Below are 17,126 nucleotides of genomic sequence, written 5' to 3'. Positions count from 1 at the left end.
TTGCTGGTATAGCTTAACTGGTGATATTTTTATGTTAGATTGCAGAGGAAAAGAGGGTAATTTGATGATGCTGCCAGTGGATTGAAAAAAGTAGGAATAATATTTACAAATTCAGGAACAGCTAGAACGGTTTCTGTGTCAACAGATGAAATACTGTTTATGACTTGAGTCTACAGCTTCATTGCCCATCGTCAACAAGCACTCTGCAGGAAAAACAATAGGATTGATAAACGTTATGGGGCTAGTGATAAAATTGTTAACTACTGTCAAGCTGCTGTTGTGCAACATCACATAGACTGAATAGTAAGCTTTGGCTGTTTAGTGCTTCTCTGGCTTCCTTCCTGACACATCTGACTGATTATGATTGCTGTGAATCATGAAAGAGGCTCACAGCAATGGCAGAGAGCAAAATTTCTGGAGGTAGCCAACAGTGTGATTTCAGGCAACTCAAGCTGATGTTGCTTTGTAGTGCGCAGGAAAGAGCAGTTTCCATATTCTAGCTACACATCCCTTCATCTGCTTGTGGCATGTGCAAGTGATATCAGAAAATTAAAATTGTAATAGGCAAGAGGAAGATTTACTTTCTTGCATATCAAATGAGATCATGTTATTAATTCCATGGCTGGGCAGTGGTATCAGTTGGAGGAAAAGAGGACTGACTCTTTTCAGTTCTCACCTGATCTTCGTTGTTTATGCCAGTTGCAAAAAGGCTCCCTATAGTGAGAAGAATTACATGGAAAATTTCCTTCTTAAAGTTGTCCCTGCAACTGTATTACTATTTTTCTGGGGCATCAAAAATGCTGATTTCGAGTATCTCCTGTTTGCTTTCTCATTTTCATAAAAAATAGAAAAATTACAGCGGAAGAGGGAAATTTAATTAAACAAAAATCTTTAACAGCAATATTTAACAGAAGATTTTCTTTAAAAGTTTGCCTGGATTTGGCAGGGAGAAGAGGGTTTGGGATGGAGCACACATTCTGTTATAAGATGTGCCCAGAAAACATCAATATGCTTGGATAACATGGTACTGCAGTGCTAGAGATCAGCTGGCTTCATGGTGTTTTGAAGGATCAATAAATGAAGTATGCAGCATTGTCTAACTTCACTGAACAGTTAATCAGTGCTGGAAGAAAAAGGAAAGGAGGAAGGGAAGGGAAGGGATGGAAAGAGAAAGGAAAAGAATATTAAAGACAAAGTGAATTTATTGAAAGATGTTGATCTGAGGTTCGTGTGAATGAGAAAGATAGCTTTGTAGACTTCCCAATTATAATATAAAAACCTGAAGGACAGCTGAAAATAACTGAAGCTGAGCATGGTGAAGGCTCAAAGACTTTCACTGCAGGTGTACATGACCATAATTTCAAGAAAAAAGAAGATGCAGGATCAACAAGATTGAAAGTACAATGTATGAGCAATTGAACCCAATGCTGAAGTTTCTTCTGAACTCTTTTGGCAGTATTCTTAGGGTTTGCCGTGGCTCTGTTAACACTTTATATTAAGGCAAATAATTAGCGACACCATGAAAGTGAGAGAGAGGGAGTACAAATGAGAGAAGAATCAAGCATTCAGGTCACTTCCATGTATACATCTCTGCCTGTCCTCACTCAGGTTGAAACATAGAGAAGAAAGCATGTGGCACTAGCACAGTAAAGCAACGGAAATGAAAGGGCTTAAGAGCTCAAGATGGGATTTTAGATTGACTAAGCACAAACTTACCTCTGTTCCCATGGAAGTTGCTGGAGCCAACTTTAAAAGAAGAAAAGTGGAATGAAACCATTGGTGGATGTGTTCTAATATTTCCTACTAAATCAGGATTCTAATGTAATCATTATTAAATGATTAGATGAATCATCGAAGCATGAAATTTTCATGCTTACCTTTCTCACTTCATGATTTATTTCTTCCCCCTTACCTTATTGTCCTTTCATTTCTTTCATTCTTTCCTGTATCTTTTGCTTTCTACTCTTACCTACCTGTCCAGAATATAGCCTTTTCAGTTTTTTTATATTCCCACTTACATTTTTTTCTTTTATTTCTGAACATATGCCCCCATTTGTTCCTGCTTTAATTCAGCTTGCTGCCTCCATTCCCCCGACTGATTTTGTTTGGGCCTTACGGTTTTTTTATGGTTCTGTATTTTCCCATTGCCACTATCATTTCAATGCCATTTTTAAAGGCCAGACACTTCATTAAAATGAAGTTTCTTATACTGAACAGTCAGCCAGTCTGCTGACAGTAGTTTTGTACTGGGTAGAAACTGAAGGCATCAAGAAATTCAAATGCTGAAAAGCATGATCTGGCAGCATTCAAGGGTAGTGAGTAGGCTTATGAAAACAAAAGTACTATATGTTAAAAATATGTTATCCTTTCATAGCTACTTGTCAGGCAAAGTAAGTACTGCAACACTTGCCTGATTTTTCTGTATCTGTCTCTGTGGCTATGTCTGTGCATACATTTTCATGTCACAAAGCGAAACATTCAACAAAAAACATCTCATGATATGCACTTTCAACAAATTAAGAGCAAAACAGTTGTTGGCTCTAGTCTGCTAATGTTTTTGTTTTGTTGCAGAAATGTGTGCAAGGTTAAGTTCTGAGCAATGGAATCAGCAGACAACAGTGTGAGCTACTAATATTTTATAAACAGAAATACTAAGTCATAAGAGCAACTTACAAAGTCAAGCCTTTGCAAGGAGCAAGATAGAGGCATGCATAGTTGCCTTCCTGTAGCACACACAATAACATACATAGAAACACCCACTGAGTCAGCTTTGCTGGCAGTGGGATTTAGTTGGAAAAATTTGAAGTCAAGTGCCGTTAATTAATTCACTCTCTGCAGGCCAGTCACATTCTGTACTTGCAAAAATTCCCTAAAACACGTCATCAAACAAATCAGTTCTTCTGTCTTTGCTGTCTTTGTTTTCATTAATTATGACAATTGTATGCCTTCTTCTGATCTCAGTTGTGTATCTGAAATAAAATACAAGCTGAAGTACAGTTGAAAACCATAAAGCAGGAGTTTCCCCAAATCCCTGTAAAAAGCAAAAAGTGTTTCAAAGTTTGTTGGACATGATGTTTGGGGACATAGGTTTTATTTAATATTGTACAACATAAAAATTTACAAACATTTAAAAAATGTGGGGCACCAGAGTTTAATCTTGAGTGTACCTAGTCTGGACTTTTCCTTGAGAGGAAGGCTGGCTCATCTCCTATCCTTCTGGTACCTGAGTATTTTAAGGTTAAGAATTTGGGGATAGCTTAAATATTTATTATCTGCGTGAGTTGTAGCATGTCAAATGTGCTATCTTGGGAGTGTTCCTGGGCTTTCTTCTGTCCAAGTCGTTTCAAGGGAAGCTTTGTCTTAAAGTTAAGGTCAGAGCCCCCTCTCTAGCCTACCAGCAGAAAAAAAAAGTCAGTGACCAACATTTCATTCCTTTGCTCTAAAAATAATTGATGATAACCAGGGCTTAGTCCTAAACTTAGATAATGTCCTTCAAATACATTGCAGGTAGCTCAGATAAATTTAAGGAGTTCATTCCTGTCTTGTCTAGTCAAACTGTTGCATGTTTGTAACTTTTTTACTTGCCTGCTTCAGCTTCCAGGGCTAAACTCAGCATGATCAACACCATGTCAAAAATTCGAGGGCAGGAAAAGGGACCAGGTTACCCTCAGGCTGAAGCCTTGCTGGCAGATGCGATGCTGAAATTTGGCCGAGAACTTGGAGAAGAATGCAACTTTGGTAACCTCATTACTTCCCTTTCCATTACAATGCAATAAAAATGGCAGTAAAATTTAATATAACTTTTATTATTAAAGTGTTGCGCTCTTATAAAGGAAGAACTTCTGCATGAAGTATCAGCATTCTGCTTCATCAGACTTCCCCTTTAAAGTTGGTCTAGGCCTGTCGAGTATCATTTGCAGATTTGCAGTCGAATTATTTCCATTTGGACCCATATCCACATAGACTTTAGGCTGCCTGTCATAGATTGTGTTACTGGGCATGTGTTGGGATGAAACATGTTCATGTTCAGAAATCATATTATAGTCTATGTGTGTGTACAATAAAACCCTTTTGTCCTCAGAATCCTTATAATAAATGTTAACTGTCTTCATTACAGGCAAGGAACAAAGGCTAATGTTTTTTTAATAGACTTTGACCTTTTTTTCTGACCAAATTCCACATTTTCAGGCACTAGTGAATACTCCTGTCTTACGTGTCAACCATTCCTCCCTCCAAGCCCCAAATGGGTTTACAGCTACCTCCGTCAGAAATGTTAAACTGAGACTTAACATCATGTTCAACAGTAGAGGTCTACTTAAAAGAGATGACATTCACGACAGGATCCTTTGTCTTTCTGTCCTATTTATGTAGGCCTCTCAGTGGCCATTTTTGTATGGCAACACACAGGGTCCTCAAATAGGACTGAAAATTCTACTTCATATTTGAATCTTTATAAAATGTTGTTTCTGGCACAAAGATATCGGCAATGGAAAAGGTACTTTCTTGTTTGTTTTATATAATTTACTGGTTAGTTTGGCAGATGTGAGTTAATTTGTGCTGCAGACTACTGAATTGGTTTTATAATTGGTTGCCTCTCATTTGCTAAATTTCAAACACATTTTTAAAAGGAAAATGAAGAACTAAGAGAATTTTGGTTTTGCAAATTGCTGTATATTCCTTAATGATTGCAGTAGCACGCAGAAAAATACATATGGCAATTATTTTCACATTGTTAACTAATAGCAGCTGTTGTAACTGTTTGTCACTCTTCATCCGGGTCTGGCAGGCTCTCTGGTTTTGCAGTGCATTGCTCGCATCCCCTGCTTGGGAGACTGCTCCTGATTTCTCACATTTTTAGGTTTTCAGACCCTGTATACTCTTTGAAAATGCATTTTTTTCCATGAACATACATCTCAAACCAGGAGGGTATTTTTGAGCTTTGTGCTTTTGTTTTTATGCAGAGGAGGTAAACCAGAGTGGTGGCTTTTGTGGCCCTCAAGTTAATATTGGAGATCTTGGAAGGCATCTAATTATTCCTGACTTTTATGAATTTGAGTAGGTATATGAAGATGATCATTTCATCAAAAATTTTGTAATCTAAAAAAAGTTCTGTGAAATCATTAAGAATTTTTACATTTGATACTATCACCAGTTTCACTGATACAAACAGGGATACCTATACTTGCATCAGAGCTGTTTTTCTACATGGTCTGGTGTCTGGTGACAGCAACACTGCAGCAAATACGGGTAATTCTTTTTTAGCGTGTTTGTTTCACCAGAGTGGCGAATGAACAGATAATGAGGGGTGTGGAGGAGGCTGCCTTGATGCAGCATGGATCCTCAAGTTCAGCTGTGTTACAAGGCATAAACTCTGGGGGCTGCTGAAGTGTGAAATCCATGTTGCCCTTTCACACAGTGCGTCGTGCTCTGTTTCTTTCCTAACTTGAGACTTGAAATGTTCACTGAAATTTCCATGACTCAATTTCATTCTACAGTGGTTTGGAATGAAGTTATTTTCAGATAAACTGGACGTCTTTTCTTTCAGGGCCAGCACTTGCAGATGTGGGAGAAGCTATGAAGGAGCTTTCTGAAGTCAAGGACTCTTTAGACATGGAAGTGAAACAAAACTTCATTGACCCACTTCAGAATCTCCATGACAAAGATCTGAGGGAAATACAGGTATTGCCCTCAACGTAGCTTTTTAGTAATGCCAAATGAGCAAGTTGCGTATATGTTCAGAATTTATGTTAGTTGAGTAGTTTAAAATGGGCTTTCAGATTCGCAGATGATCTAATTTTAGTCTTTTTTGGTTTGAGTTTTACTTTACTTTTCTGTCTGTTGTGTTGATGGTTTAGAAAGGGAAAGATCAAAATCCTATTTTTTTTTTATGGTAGCATCACCAAGCTTATGCAGGCATGAACCCAGTACTCTAATCCTACCATTTGGAAGCTCATTTCACTAAACAGATGAACAGATGTTTACATTCAGTTTTCAGGTGTATGACACATGAGGGCATTTTGATAGTTGCCTGTAGACTGGCACTACTCTCTTATCTGCATGAAGACTGTTTCAAAAACATTCCCAGGAATTTTGAACAGGAACACTCTTTGCTTGCATGAATTACATAATTAGTAATCCAAGAACCAGCCAGCATTTACTGAGAAAAATCTGTTTGCACACATACTTCTGTGGACACAATGTAGTTTTATAATTGTGGAAGTTAAATTGCCTCCCAATTCAGCAAATCCTTATCTGTATAAGCAGCTATTTTTCTGAGCTCAGTAAGGCTTTCATATTGTTAAATATATGTGGAAAAAAGATGTCTTAGGCAGTTTGATATAATTTAAAAAGTTGGCAAGGTTATAAATATCATAATAGGTGACAAATTGATTCTTCTGAGGGAAAGTAAACATCTAAACTAACCATGATCATGCTGACAGCATTAACTTTTGGCCATCTTGATATGGCAACTGCTAAACACATTGACATGAATGTTATGTCAGTTAACAAACTAGAAAACCTTTAATAAAAGATAACATAAAAGATCCTTCAGCGGTCTGATGGAAATGATAATATTTTCTTTGTTGCTTTGTTTATGAGAACTGTTAAACAGGCAAAAGTGTACCAACTTGTCCTTTTAATAGAGTTTTCTTTTAAGCATCTAGGGAAAACCCATAGTGTTCAGGTAATTCTGCACCAGAATTAAAAAGCTGGAAACTTGGTTATCTTTTGTACAGATGACAATTGCAATTACCCATTCTGCGTGGCCTTTTTTGAGTATTGAAAGTCTGTCATTTACACAGCAGCACACCATCATTTCTTAAGTGATATGTAAAACCACTTCATTGTTCTGTATTACTCCCCTCTGGGGAAGGGTTGTTACACAGCAAACAACACAGGCTTGCAAATGTACATGGACTAACTGGTTACAATGTGGTATAAGGAGGGCTGGGGAACATCCTTTTTTCTGTGCTTGTGTTTGTGTTTTTGTTTTCTAGCACCACCTAAAGAAAATGGAGGGTCGGCGCCTGGATTTTGATTACAAAAAGAAAAGACAGGGCAAGCTGCCTGATGAAGAACTTCGCCAAGCTCTGGAGAAATTTGATGAATCAAAAGAAATTGCTGAATCAAGCATGTTCAACCTTCTGGAGATGGATGTGAGATATCCCTTGCTGATCTTTGAGCTGAATCTTAAAAAGAGAAGGATACAAGTTCAGCAGTGAAGGCAGTCTGAAGCAGTGTAGAACTTGAAATCTGTATTAAATCCATGATGCTACAGATTCCTGTCACTGTACAATGGGGAAGCTCTTGCTTTCTCATTGGACTCAGTGAGAGGCTCAGAAACCACAGTAATGTACCACCTACACATTAGTGTAGGACTAATTTTATAAGTATTTTATAGGTAACTGAGCTAAAGAACATAAATCCTCAGTAGCATCATTGTGCTTCCTAACTGCATAGTATTACTTAGAAAACAAAAATATATTATTTCTTAAAATTAGTTACATGTAAGTCATGACTTTTACTTAGCTGTGGTTTTAGGGTTTGAGCCAAGGCTTTTGCTCAAGTGTGTGGGCTGCTGAGATGATTGATGAAGATCAGAGATGATGAACTCACAGCCCCATGGTCTGTGCTGTAAGCAGATGCAATAGTGACTAAAAAGGCCAGTTACTGTCACTGCTTAAAGCTGACTCTGCAGCATATTTTGTGCTTACAGACTGGCTTAGGACTGAGCATCTTAGTTTTTTTAATCTATTTATAATTAATGTTGAAACTGTAAAATCAAGTGAGAAGAAAAAATTCTCTTTTGGAGGAAAAAAAACATTTCAGCTGAAGTCTGTCTTACAGAATATGTAGTCAAAGGAAACTCGGTTTAAATATTTCTGTTGAAGTAAATGATTGGATATATTCAAAGTTTAAATACACATCTAATTCTAATTAATTCTTCACTTTGTTACCAGATTGCTGTAAGAGGGGCCATAACAAACCTGAAAATATTTGCATTTAAAAACTAAATACAGCTGTGCTGAAATGAAAGAAGTGTAACAAATTTGTAGTTTTAATCCTTGCAGTAACATCCAGCCCTGTGTGGCCAGATAATACTGACCAGCACTACACCACTCTGTGTCTACCATGGAAACTGCTGGCAATTGCATTGCCAACACAAGAGTTTTGGATGTTTTTTCCCTCATGAAGTGGAATGCTATCTGCCTTCACTGCAAATATTCTAAACCCCAAACGTCATAGTATCGTCCCATTGTTGTCTGCTTCACAGGCCAGAATACAACAGAAGCATGACCTTAGTCCATATGGTTTTGTGCCCCTCAAAGGCAGGGTGGGGAACATATGTAATGCTTTCATGGCAGTCTCATTACGGTCCTTTTATTTTCGTAGCGTGTGCTGACCAGGGTAGGTCTGTAGGTTGCTGTTTGAGTAAATCAGCCATGGAGATGATCAGCAGAGAAGGGCTTCGTTTACTATTCCAGTTCAAGTCACAACCAGTCATGGTAATGAGTAAAGACTGGTACGTAACTGTTTGCATGCTACAAAGATGAAATCAGGTGTTTAGAGAGATAAGTAAAAATGCCTTTGCAGTGTCAGTGTGACAGTGGTCTTTACTCACTATTGCTGAGCTGTTAGCACTCGTCTAAGATGTGATGCTTTAATGTCAATCCTCAGATTGAACAAGTGAGCCAGCTTTCTGCTCTTGTACAAGCCCAGCTGGAGTACCACAAGCAGGCCACGCAGATCCTACAGCGAGTGACTTCTAAGCTGGAAGATAGGTAAGCACTTTTTGTAAGTTTGTTGAATTGTTTTTTTTTGTTTTACAGAGGCAGAGAACCTATGAATAGAATGCAACACTGTTACCTTTTGCAATCTGGTAATTGTATGTTTATGAAAACAAGGGCCATTTCATTAGGTAATTGCAGGCTAAGGTTTATATGTTTTGGAGATGCATGTACTTCTGAGTATGATTGAGTGAGGACCAAGCTCAGGAAGGCAGCTCAGTGAAGCTGTTAAATATGATTTAACTGAAATCAAGTGTTATAAAATACTGGTAGTCAGTGAGACTTACAATTTGGATTTCTTACCATTCCTGCATGTATTCACAAAGCACTCTCTGAGAGATGATGTTAATGATTGCTATTGAAAAAGAACATCTTGTTATGTTCTCATCTATGTGAAGATCTTCCTGAGCCAGGTAGTGAGACCCCCATCATTTGCAACTTATTAAATATTCTTTTTTTTCCAGCTTTATTATCAGATCAAACTTGATACAAGGCTTAACTGATTTTACCTCTTCCATCTCTTTTTCTGTAACTGCAAACGCTATCTCAGAATTGATACAAAATCTTTTAAATAGAATTTTAGAATTTTTGGTTTAGAATTTTTGTTTTTAGTAAAACAAAACAGATTGTACTCCCTTGAAATGAGGAAAATAATGTTTGTAAAAGCTTATCAGCTTCCCACACATATGTCCTTCTTCAAGGAAACTTCACATACAGGAAGATTTCTTTAGTTCGCATGGTTCTAGAGGACTCTTCCTAAAAGTTAGACATAGTTACCAAGAGCAGACAATGTTCACATACTGTGTGAAGGCAGCTTGTTAATCGTATATGATTCATTGCTGTTTTCTGATGTCATTAGTGTAGATCTAATGTTTTTGGGTACTACTGTGTCTGTCGGTGTTTATTTTCTCAGAGCACACAGTCTGTAAGCCTCATCCAGTTCAAAGTCCTAAAATTTCTTTGCAATTAGGAGCAGCGCTTGTTTTGTTAGGTAGGCTGCCCAACAGGCTGTTTCTGGATAGTTTGCAGTACTGTCCAAACAGCTAACAGAATGATTTTCAGCACTTAATGAATACTGTAATTCCGTTACTTTACATAAGCATTAAAAAATCCTCAGGAGCAGGTTGTTCTATATTGTTACATATAATGTATACATTACAAGACAAAGTGAGGATACCTTTCTCCGCAACAGATTTATCTTTCTGTATCAATTCAGATAATCCTTTGTCCTTTTGAAACTTCTGCTAAATGATCAGTATCTTTATTTTAAATTTCAGCTCTGTTTTCAACAGCCTCAGTCAACCAACCTCAATCAAACTTCTGTTACAGATCAGCTGAAGTAAAACTGCATAAACGTAGTGTGCATCCCTAATTGTAAAGAGTCTGCTGGCTAAATCATCCTTTGTCCACAGCACTGGGCACAAATTAGAGCACAGTGATATACGCTCATGCCAACATATATCTTGTCTTTCCCTGCTGGTGGTATGCAGGCAGCAAAGAATGCATGGCCCTGGGTTTTAAGGGTTGTTTTATTGACCTTATGGACTAGAAAATAAATAATGCTTTACTTTTAAGCTGAGAAAATTTGTTACTGTTCACTCTCAGTGATGTCTACAACACATACTGCCCATTTTCTAGATCCTTTTTTAATAAAATGATGTGAATGAAACTTGTTCATGCTTTTCTTTGGCATGGACAATGTCTTCTAACTGCTAAGACTTTTGTATTTAAAACATTGTCCAAAGAATTTTTAAAGCTATGAGTTAGACTGCAAGACCATGAAAAATTTTAAAATGCACTCAAGTCTTCTATTCTTTCTGCGCTCTTTAGCTTAGGCTTCAAAACTTTCTTCAGGAACTGTCAGTGCAATAATTTTCATTTTTCTTCTACACATTAGTGGAAGGAGTAAGCTTCCTTAAAAAATGCCACAATTACAGGAACTGGGACTTCAGAAACTTGACAAACATTGGGAGATTTGCAATAAAACTAATAATGGGAGGTCAGAAAAGGCTTTTCCTTTCAGACTCTTTTTCATCAAGCAAAAGGAGGCTGCAGTTTCCAAGTGAACAAGTGACAGAGCAACTGGGAAGCAGGAGTGGTTTCCTTGGAGATGTTTCTTTTCTTAAGAAACATGGCTCCTGCTGAGCTTTTGGGTAATTTTTAGCAAATCACTAGAGCTGTCACCTTCTAGTTCATAATCTGTATAAAATGGTGTTTTTTTCACAGAAGTATTAAGTGTAATGGAACTTGTTTAACTATTTCTTTCTTCCAACATTATGGTTTTGAAAAGGTAACTTCTGTTAATGAGTGAATCACAGCAAAGCCTTTTTATTTGTTTATTTTGACATCATTAATTTATGCTTTCAGTATGTTTTATGTTTTCGTTTATGAAGAAGAAAAGCAGTCTCTGGGGACAGACTAATATTAATAACATTTTGGGTGAAGAGGAAACCCTTGTTATGAGGACAAAACCCAGTTAAGTTAGAAGCAGTTCTTTTAAACAGATAAATGAAAACATGCTATCAACACGCTTGGGCCAGATCTAGAGAAACTTAGGGCAACCAACTTGTCCTTTAAATTCAGAAGTCTTGACTCAAGTATTCTTTCATATGCAATATTAGAAATATATATGGCAGTTTTCTGCATAAGCTCCTCTGATTCTGTTGTCATCCCTTCCCTGGATGTTACCCTGGAATTTGAAGATGTACCCTTTTCTAGTAATTCTAGATTTCTCAATTAAAAGAATAAGTTGACATCAATGATACATAATGTTTTAATTTTGAGAATCAGGAAAAGTGGAGTTGTGTGCCTTTGTGAAACAAGTATTCCAAATTACAGATTACTGAAGTCTGCAACTGAAGTCAGTACATTCCCACACAGTCTCCTCACATAATGACAAGAGTTGGCATCAACCAAGTGACTAGTGAAGGCTTGCCAGGGACAGAAGCAAAAATCATGCTAAAAATGGGAGAAGAGATGTTTGTACAGCTCTTCTGTAAGCATTGCTCATCACTTAACAAGTTTTTCCCCATTAGAAGTGCTTTGTTATTGTTAGACAAAAAGAAGCCAGACAAAATGCTAAGTTCCTGGAGTGGAACTTCATGGCATAGTCACATCAGGTGGTTTTTGGTAATTTAAACTAAAGTAAACTAAAAAACACTCCAAATGCCAGAATGTGTTTAATCTGGATCATTGGTGGATGGCAACTTCAGCCATGGAAATAATGTTGTTTGGTGCATCTCATCTGTTAACAAGAATCTAACTCTTGACATTTAACTTCATGTTTTGGCAGAATAAAAGAGGCATCTTCACAGCCCAGGAGAGAATACCAGCCCAAACCTCGTATGAGCCTGGATTTCACAACTGGTGACAATACTCAGCACAATGGAGGAATATCTCATGCCACCACACCCAAACCATCAGGTAATGGCAGTAGCAATGTGAGAAGAAAAGCCAGCTCTGTCTGAAGTTTTGCTACAATGCAGAAGTTCCAAGTTCCGTGCTTTCTTCTAGAGATTAGTTCTTCCATATTGAGGGAAAATGAGAAGGAGGATAGTATGGGTATTTCTTTGTAAAGTGTTCACATCCCCAGGCAGGAGAACAGAGATGGATCAACCATTGCTTTAAGTGTGTCTTTGGGTCAAAAATTTTCTTAGTCCTATGCGATGGTATGACCTTGACTGGATGTCCAGGTGCTCACCAAGCCACTCTATCAATCCCCTCCTCAGCAGACCAGGGGGAGAGAAAATAAAACAAAAAAACTCGTGCGTCAAGATAAAGGCAGTTTAATAAAGCAATAGCAAAGGTCGCATGCAGAAGCAAAGGAAAGCAGAAGGTGTTATTCAGTACTTCCCATCAGCAGGCATTGTCCAGCTAATTCCTAGGAAGCAGAGCATCAGTACACAGAGTGGTTGCTCTGGAAGATGTATGTCTTAAATATGCCCCCCCCCCCCCACCCCCTTCCTCCTCCTTTCTCTGAGCTTTTACTGCTGAGCATACATCATATGGTATGGAACATCCCTTTGGTCAGTTTGAGTTAGCTGTCCTGGCTATGTCCGCTCCCAAGATCTCGCTCACCCCCACCCAGCCTACTGGTAAGGGGGGAGGCTGGAGGGGCAGCCTTGGCTGTGTGGGAGCGCTGCTCAGCAGTAGCCAAAACACTGGTGTGTTACGGCCACCCTTCCAGCTACCAGTACAAGGCACAGCTCTGTGAGGGCTGCTGTGGGGAGAATTAACTCCACCTCAGCCAGACCCAATACATCCTAGAAGCTCAAAGAGGTGCTGCCATGCTAAATTCACCTTAAAATACAGATCTTTATGAAACAGGCATTTAGAAAACTGAAAGAACAAATGGAAGTTTTCCATGAAAATGCAGAACCCTGAACCCTTTCGCCCCTTCCCCCCCCCCCCCCAACCTCCATAACTTTATGCTACTTTTTAAAACTAGTTATTGCAACACAAAAAGCCTGAAAGTAAAAATCACTAAAAAGAAAAACAAAGCCATTTGGATTATTTTCTTTGTCCAGTTGGGAGCAACATAAGCAAGAATAAGCATTTGTATGATTGTGCATAATAGTTACCTTAAAGAAGTATTTATTTCACACTGGCACATGCCAAGAAAGCTTTATTATTTGTTTCTCCCAGTAATGATCTGTTTTCCCATGTTGTGGTGAGGACTGTCTTCTGCCTAAACTCTGACCTCAGTTATTCCAGTTTACTTCAGTGACAACTGCTAACACACTCCACCTTGCAAGACTGGATATTTTTTCACTAGATTTTTAATCAGTATTTCCTTCCTTCCCATCACATGTTTTATGTTCTCCCAGGTACAGGCAGCAATAGCATCTCCATTTGGCACCTGCAACAGGAAACTATCTTGCATGATCTTGCAAACTCCTAGTAAGCTCCTTACTGTGCTAGTGAGGAGGGGGATACAATGGAGAGGCCTTGTATGTGAGTGTGGTTTGAGTCTTGTATGCTAAAGATCTCATGCAGCTCTCATGCCACCAGTAATTTTCTACCTCACTTCTTTTTTGTAGTGTTTTTTAGCACTTGTCTGTGCTAAGATAGTGCAGACTGATGTTTCTGTGTCTCTTCAGCATTTTTGTATCACGAGAGTGATATTTTTGCAATACTTTTGTCCTAAAATAGCTCAAGCGTAGGCCTTCTAGACATAGTGAGTGTTTGAAATGAATATACAGAAAGTTTGAATCTGAAACTTATCCATCCTGAAGCCAATACACATGAAGAAGCTGAAATATGTATTCTTAAAAGTGCCATTATGGTGGAGTGGCATGTGTTGGTTCATTCTGTCCACTGGAAGTGCATGAACTTTTACTATGGAAAGTCAGGTAGGGATATAAGATTCTTTACAATTTAGTGCTGCAAAATCCGAAATATTTTGACCAGTAACAATTTTGCTTTCGGTAGGCTTGAAGCTAAAGAGACTTTGGGGAGGGGGAATATGGGAAATAGGAAAAATATTTATTAATTCCATATAATGTTTGAAAATCTAATCTAACCAATAACATAATAATTTCCATTAGCCATACTAAAGGTTTTATGGTCAGATGTTCATGAACTAACATATTAGAAAGCTTTCAATTTCAAACTAGTTCTGAATCTGTCCTGGTGGCCCTTCAGTCAGGTGTTTTGTGGGAATGGGGAGGAAAAGTGTTTGGAAACCTCAGATTAAAATTCAAAGGATTAGGAGCATCTAGAGTGGTTTACAGTATAGCTGTACCAATGAAGTCTCCAAATAAAGGACAAAGACGCAGTTGTATCTTCACTGTTGTTTTAATTACATTATTTACTTGAAGTAAATAGACAAAGCATCTCTCTGCCAGTAAAGCTGGAAATACATTAGAATTTCTGCTTTACGTTTTGTGTTTTACAAACAGATAAAAACTAGATTCCAAACTGGTCATAGTCATGCTTTTAGGTGTGGGCTTGACTGTAGCTTGGTTCTTTTAGGATTCTCAGACATTTACTAGCAGTCACATAGGAAAACTGAAGGCTGCCAAAGCTGATAGCTGTCTTGTAATGAAGTTTAGCAGTCCAGATTTAGATGTTACCAAAGAACTGTCATCAGCATCTGAGTGATATGAGAAGCAGCAAAATCTGTGGTAGGTACAATGGTAAAAAGGATATGCTGTAACTGTTGGGATTTTTAAGCACATTGGTTTTGTGTTTCTTCTCCACAGGTGCTCACATGGATCAGCCATGCTGCCGAGCTCTGTATGACTTTGAACCAGAAAATGAAGGGGAGCTGGGATTTAAAGAGGGTGATATCATTACCCTTACTAACCAGATTGATGAAAACTGGTATGAGGGGATGCTTCATGGCCAGTCAGGTTTCTTCCCCATCAATTACGTTGATATTCTAGTTCCATTACCCAATTAGGATGGCTCTTCCACCACCTCTGACCCAGATAGTTGTGTCAGTACCACTGCTTTCACAATGCTGCTTCTTACACCTTGTAAGTACAAACTGCAGGGTTTAGAGTCATCAGTTTCCACGGAGCATCTTTGGTTTATATGTTGTCATGCTGCATGGTGGTGATACTTACTATCTTCTGAGCCAGCATAGTGTGGGTTAGTTTATTGGCCATGCTGGCCTGGTGGTAACCAGAGCCGTTACTGAGGTGAAGCTGGGAAGATGATGGCAAGCAAAGCAGGTAACTCATAGTAAAGTAGCAGGAAGTGAAGGTGGTATTGGTGGTATTGGGAAGATAATACCTATCACCACTGTATTGCTTTTCAGTCTTAGTTCTCTATAAAAGAGGAAAATGTTCTTGCCATTTCATCTTTTCCTTCCTAATGACGCAGTTCACACAAGTCTAACATTGACTAACCAGAACTGTACCTTCCAACCAAACTGGCTTGCTCTTCTCACAGAGGCAATGTAAATGTAGACCCTCTGGTTTCTCATAAAGCAAACCACTGTACTGTGTGTCCTGCTGCTCTCTGCTCATTTTTACGTTCTTAATTATTGTTAAAAGGCCTATTTCCATCTAGAGGTAAACTGTAAACCATAAAATGGGGATTCCTATAGTAAAAACCTTGGACCATAAAGCACCTGAATTTGCCCTTCAGGAACTTTAAGCATGCTCACCAAAAATGCCAGTAAGAGGGCAAGATGGGGAATAAAACTGGCATTTGTTAACTGTTTCTTGTCAAGTCTTGGCACAAAATCATGCTGCTTAAGCACCAGATATCCTTTGTAAACTCATCCACTGAGGAATACAATAACCAACCAAACATGACCCTCACTTCATTTGTTTCTGTCTACCATGTGTTCTTTGAACATCATTTGTGCATATTCTCTCCTCAATGAGGACTAAATAAAACTTACCTTTTTGTGTTGCACAATTAAAGACATGTGGCTGTATATGCAAAAATATTTTCCATGTGTTTAGTTGGTTCACTTGTGTTCCTCTGTCCTGCACTTTGTGCATACAGTGCTGTGCCTAGCTTCTTGGCATTCTTTTGGTAACAGTTGCAGAAGTTCTGTTAGTTTAGTTATCCAGAGTTCTATTTATCTAAATTGTACAGACTCTCAGAGATTTAATGTGCTGCTTTGAATGTGCCACTTCAGTACTGGATGATGTGAAATGAAGACAATTCCCTACTGCTTAATGTATAAACTATATCATGGAAAGTATTGATATTTCAAATAAATGCTGAGATAATAACTAGAATAATGTTGTGGATTATTTTTTGCTTTCAAATCTGTCATGCTAAGCAGTTAACAAGAATTTTATTTCAGAAGGCAAATTCCTCATTTCCTGCAAATGTGAAAAATACTTTTTTTGTCATTATCATGTTGCTTCAGTTAATTAAAACTTGTATGTATAATACCCCTTATAAACAGGACACTAAGCACATTAAATCAGTGGCATGATGACCAGCAATCTTGTGGATAGGAGGTTGTTTCTCATTAAATAATGCTGGTGTTCACACCCCCCCCAGTAAAGCTTAAAGACATGCTAACTTATAGTTTAATTTTTATTTCATATGACACGGCATTTTATTTCATTTTATATTCTTTGTTGTACACGTACTGTGGTGGATTAGCCTTGGCAAAGGGCCAGACACCCACACAGCTGCTCACTCGCTGTTTGTCCTTAGTGAGAGGATAAGAAAGTTGTGATAAAGACAGGGAGATTGCTAACTGGTCACTGTCATGAGCGAAACAGACTTGACTTGGAGAAAGCTAATTTATTACCAATTAAAAGTAGATCATGTATAGTGAGAAAAAAAGGACAACTAAAATAGCACCTTTCCTGCCCCATTTCCCAAGGTCAAAGTCGCTCCTTTGCTCCTGACTCCCTCCAA

At 38.2% G+C, this 17,126-nt stretch overlaps 1 protein-coding gene across 3 annotated transcripts in view; it reads left to right on the top strand.

Annotated features, from left to right (window-relative positions):
• Positions 1 to 16,489, top strand: part of SH3GL2 (SH3 domain containing GRB2 like 2, endophilin A1) — a 101,605-nt gene extending 85,116 nt beyond the window's left edge. For all 3 annotated transcript variants that reach the window (XM_040579782.1, XM_040579780.1, XM_040579781.1), the window contains exons 4-9: positions 3,595 to 3,738; positions 5,546 to 5,679; positions 6,999 to 7,157; positions 8,680 to 8,783; positions 12,082 to 12,212; positions 14,993 to 16,489. In XM_040579782.1, coding sequence (XP_040435716.1) covers positions 3,595 to 3,738; positions 5,546 to 5,679; positions 6,999 to 7,157; positions 8,680 to 8,783; positions 12,082 to 12,212; positions 14,993 to 15,192 — 872 coding nt within the window. In that variant the 3' untranslated portion in view covers positions 15,193 to 16,489. The remainder of the gene's footprint in view (positions 1 to 3,594; positions 3,739 to 5,545; positions 5,680 to 6,998; positions 7,158 to 8,679; positions 8,784 to 12,081; positions 12,213 to 14,992) is intronic.
• The last annotated feature ends 637 nt before the right edge of the window (positions 16,490 to 17,126 follow it).

The sequence above is a fragment of the Falco naumanni genome, chromosome Z, assembly GCF_017639655.2.
Source record: "Falco naumanni isolate bFalNau1 chromosome Z, bFalNau1.pat, whole genome shotgun sequence".
Taxonomy (NCBI): Eukaryota; Metazoa; Chordata; class Aves; order Falconiformes; family Falconidae; genus Falco; species Falco naumanni.
Note: the sequence above shows the minus strand (reverse complement) of the source record. Positions and strands in the feature narration are given on the sequence as shown.